This window comes from Blennius ocellaris (genome assembly GCF_963422515.1).
Source record: "Blennius ocellaris genome assembly, chromosome: 6".
NCBI lineage: Eukaryota > Metazoa > Chordata > Actinopteri > Blenniiformes > Blenniidae > Blennius > Blennius ocellaris.
The window spans coordinates 15171016-15174617 of NC_137655.1; the positions used below are offsets into that span (position 1 = coordinate 15171016).

The 3602-nt window shown below is 42.3% G+C and overlaps 1 protein-coding gene across 1 annotated transcript; it reads left to right on the plus strand.

Annotated features, from left to right (window-relative positions):
* The first annotated feature begins 1525 nt into the window (after positions 1-1525).
* dap1b (death associated protein 1b) lies at positions 1526-3264 on the plus strand. The gene is made up of 4 exons (XM_080497789.1): positions 1526-1664; positions 2695-2791; positions 2901-2967; positions 3068-3264. The coding sequence occupies exons 1-4, from the start codon at positions 1583-1585 to the stop codon at positions 3182-3184; spliced, it is 363 nt and encodes a 120-aa protein (XP_080353915.1). The 5' UTR covers positions 1526-1582; the 3' UTR covers positions 3185-3264.
* The last annotated feature ends 338 nt before the right edge of the window (positions 3265-3602 follow it).

A 3602-nucleotide genomic window follows, 5' to 3' on the forward strand; every position in this document is an offset into this window, starting at 1 on the left:
CCCACATCTTCTCAATCTCACATTCATGACGTAACACTTGTAAAGAGTGACACCGCCTTTTTAAATCACGGGACCAGTCAACCAGATGGAGCTGTGTCACTCCTTTAAATAGAGCTAATTGCTGATGCCCACGATTTAGACAATGTCAAGTCTTTTCTCCGCTGAACCTCTTGGTATGGATGCGGTACCTAACATCCCGAGTGGCAAGCAAACAGTAGCTTTTAATGGATTCCACACAGGACACTTTAAACAAGATAGACACGCATGACGATGCTATATTAAGCCTGTCATATCAAATGCATGTCATGGGTTTCTGTCTTGCTGTCCCTACACTGCTGGTATGTTTTGTTGCTGTTGATTTGTTTCTTGTTGGACAAATTGCAGTTTTGTGTCACATTATTTTTCTACTTTTCCTTTTAAAGACTTCGATGATGAGTATGGCCTACAGAATCAAGGCTGATCCATTTAATGGAGCCGTGAAAGTGAGGTGTCCAAAAAAAACTTTTTTTTAATGTGTCTTGAATGTGTCTTCTTTGACCTCAGACAATCAGAGGACGCTTCATAACACACAGGACCAATGTTCCAGTCTCTGGGATCATTTAAGAATTTACTCATGCCAGTCTTTCTTCCAGAAGAATTTCAAGGATGCGTCAGGTGTATCCTCTCTGTCCTGAAAGTACAATAGCAGACACACACAGGTGTGGCGCCTCTTGAAAAAAAGAACATGTTTGACTCAATGATACAGAATAAACACTGCCATCACTGTGAGAAGCATCCTGAAACTCAATTTTTATGTCACGTCAATCTTCCAAAGCCGACAGTGTTATTGAAGCAGTGGTATGGTGACATAGTGTTTAGCACCGCTGCTGTACAGCAAAAAATAACCTGGGTTTGATCCCACAGTACTGGTTTTCTGGTAGGAGTATTTATGTTCTCCTTGTGTGGACTTTCTCCCTCGACTCCGGCTTTGGATTTTAAATCATTTATTGAGTAACTAACTATTTTGGTTGCTATGATAAAACAAGAGCAAGAGGGCATGTTCCAAAATGGCACCAAAGATTCATGGGGGTCGCAAAGCCCTGTTTATTTGAAAGGGGATAACTTTTTTTTTAATGTCTTGTCTTCGTGTGTGTCACAAAACTACTCCGTTTAAGCATTTACATGAGAAGTTTATCGTTTATTTTGAAATATTTTGAAGAAACACTTTTTATAACGGCTTGAAATAAACACAGTTCATTTACAAACACTAAACATGAGTGTTTAAAAAAAAGAAAAGAAAAGAAAAACTATATTTGCTTGTGTGTGAGTGGCTTAATATAAACACATGGCGATATAGGAAACAATCATTCGAAATAATGTGACGTGAAATCCATAAATAACATGTTATGATCGTGTGTCGGCGAGATCTCGCGCCGTATGTAAATACGTTTAAAAAAAAAAAAAAAAAAAAAAAAAGGGCGTGCACGCGGCAGCAGACTTCCTGCAGCTCCGCGTGGACGTCATCTGCGTCTGAGCATAAAAACAAACGGAGGGGGCGTCCCGCACACTCCGACTCTCTTTTCACCCTGCAAACTTTTCCAAAATGGTGCAACAACAACAACAACAAGTCTCCAGATCGGGAGCGAAGGACTCTCCTCTCCTGAAAGCTGGCCACCCTCCAGCAGGTAAACAGCTCCGATCACCTCGATCAGAGCTCCGTTCAGTCTTTTCACTCGGGAGAATCAGCCTTCACGTTTTGTTGTTGTTCTGATGTTCTCACTGCTCGACCCAGATACACGGAGATACAAAGCGAGGCGCTGATTCAAACTGCAGGTTTTCCACCACAAGGAATCATTTTTATCATGTGCGGCGTGTTGCATTAATGGAAGCGTGGATTTAGAGGCTGCTGTGTTTTGCTGTGTGAAATGCAGCTCCGAGCTTTTGTTTGCAAGCGAGGAGGAGGAGGAGGATGAGGCCCGTCAGCCTCTCGGTCCTGCACTAAGTCACATCGTGTTCTCGCTGGCTTCACTTCTAACACAGGCGCAGGGATGCGTGCAAAATACCCTGCCCTGCAAAGACGCACAGTTGATCACTAATAATCTCGCATTGTTTTGTTTTGGGTTTTTTTCCCCTCCCCTTTATGATAAATCACCAAGAAGTTGCTTTAAATTATTTAACAATGGGCACTCAGACACTTGTGATCACTTTATTATGTATATCCTTACTTTGCATATATTGGAATTCATTTAACATATATTATCTTTTATGGCCTGGTTTAATTGTGGGGGAAAATGAGTTTAAAATTACAATGCTGGACGACATGGCATGCAAGTCCCATCAGTTTCTTTCAGACACAGGACCCCACCATTCAGTATTCTGTAAATTAAATGCAAAGTTGGTTTTCTCAGACTTTTTACAGGCACACACATGAATTTTTTTAGGTTCCCAGAGTTGCAAACACACATCAAATGTACTTTTATTTACATCTTAAGTTGTGAGCCAGTAGTCCATCATTGCCAAATAACTGGCTTTTTAGCATGTTTGCACTATCGCTGCATGTTGCAAGACAATGATGGGTTTTTTGTTTGTTTTTCTTTTTAGCTTAGAAACCATCATACGGTTGTTTTCTCTAAAATATTAATGCATGTCTCGTGTGTTTATACGTAGATGAATTTCAGGTACCAGATTAACCCGTTTTCCTCTCTGGGTCAACAGTAAAAGCTGGAGGTAAACGTGTTGCTAAAAAATGCCTGGAAGAGGGCGGCGCCCACGGGACTGCAGAGAAGGACAACAAGAGGTCTGATAAGTTGAGGTATAGCCCACCGTCTGCATTTGCAACATGTATGGTTTTTAACAGCTGAATCTCAACATCCAGCATTTTGAATGCGTCTTAACCCGTAACTCTGTTATAATCTGTGCAGCCGGTCTGTTGCCACTTCCAACAGGATGCAACAAGTTGGCCTACTTCTTGCAGGAACGCTCGATAAGGTAAACTTATAAATGGTTTATTGCCACTCTGCCACCCGCGTTGGTCGCCGTGCCCCGTCGGGCCATTGTGGTGATTAAACTCCTGCTTGGTGTTTTCCAGCTGAGCCACGACTTCCCGGAAACACCGGTGAGCGTCAGGCACAGCAAGGTGCGCCCTGCGGTGGAGAAGCCCCACTCCCCCCGGACCTTTTTCATCCAGCAGCCGAGGAAGTTTTGAACGTGTTTTTAAAGAAGGAAATGGCCCCAGAGGGAACCATGTTAAGTCAACTGTGAATCACCAGCATGAAGTGTTAGACACATGGGAGGGGGGGGGGGGGGGGGGGGGGGGGGGGGCTTTTTTGAACTGTGCTTGTTTGTTAGAATGTTATAAACCAACATTATTGTATGTTTTGCTAGCTGTATTTACCTGCAAATGAAAAAAAAATAGATGGCATTTTGGTATGTTTTGAGGTGAAGGGTTTCGGGATGTGAATAGGGTTTATAAGACGGATTTATAAGTTAAAACAAATATCTCACATTGGATTGCTTGGCACTTAAAATAGATTTATTAAAAAAAAATGCATGACATCACTGGTTCCTGTGTTTTGTTTTTCCCCCCGCAGGTCGTTTTCTAACAATTTAGTGTGACCAATAGG

Excerpts from the sequence above, each read along its gene's own strand:
- dap1b (XM_080497789.1), top strand. The coding sequence starts at position 1,583 with ATGGTGCAACAACAACAACAACAAGTCTCCAGATCGGGAGCGAAGGAC. Across the intron at positions 2,792-2,900 it reads AAGAGGTCTGATAAGTTGAG|CCGGTCTGTTGCCACTTCCA; the intron begins GTATAGCCCACC and ends TAATCTGTGCAG. Across the intron at positions 2,968-3,067 it reads TTGCAGGAACGCTCGATAAG|CTGAGCCACGACTTCCCGGA; the intron begins GTAAACTTATAA and ends GGTGTTTTCCAG.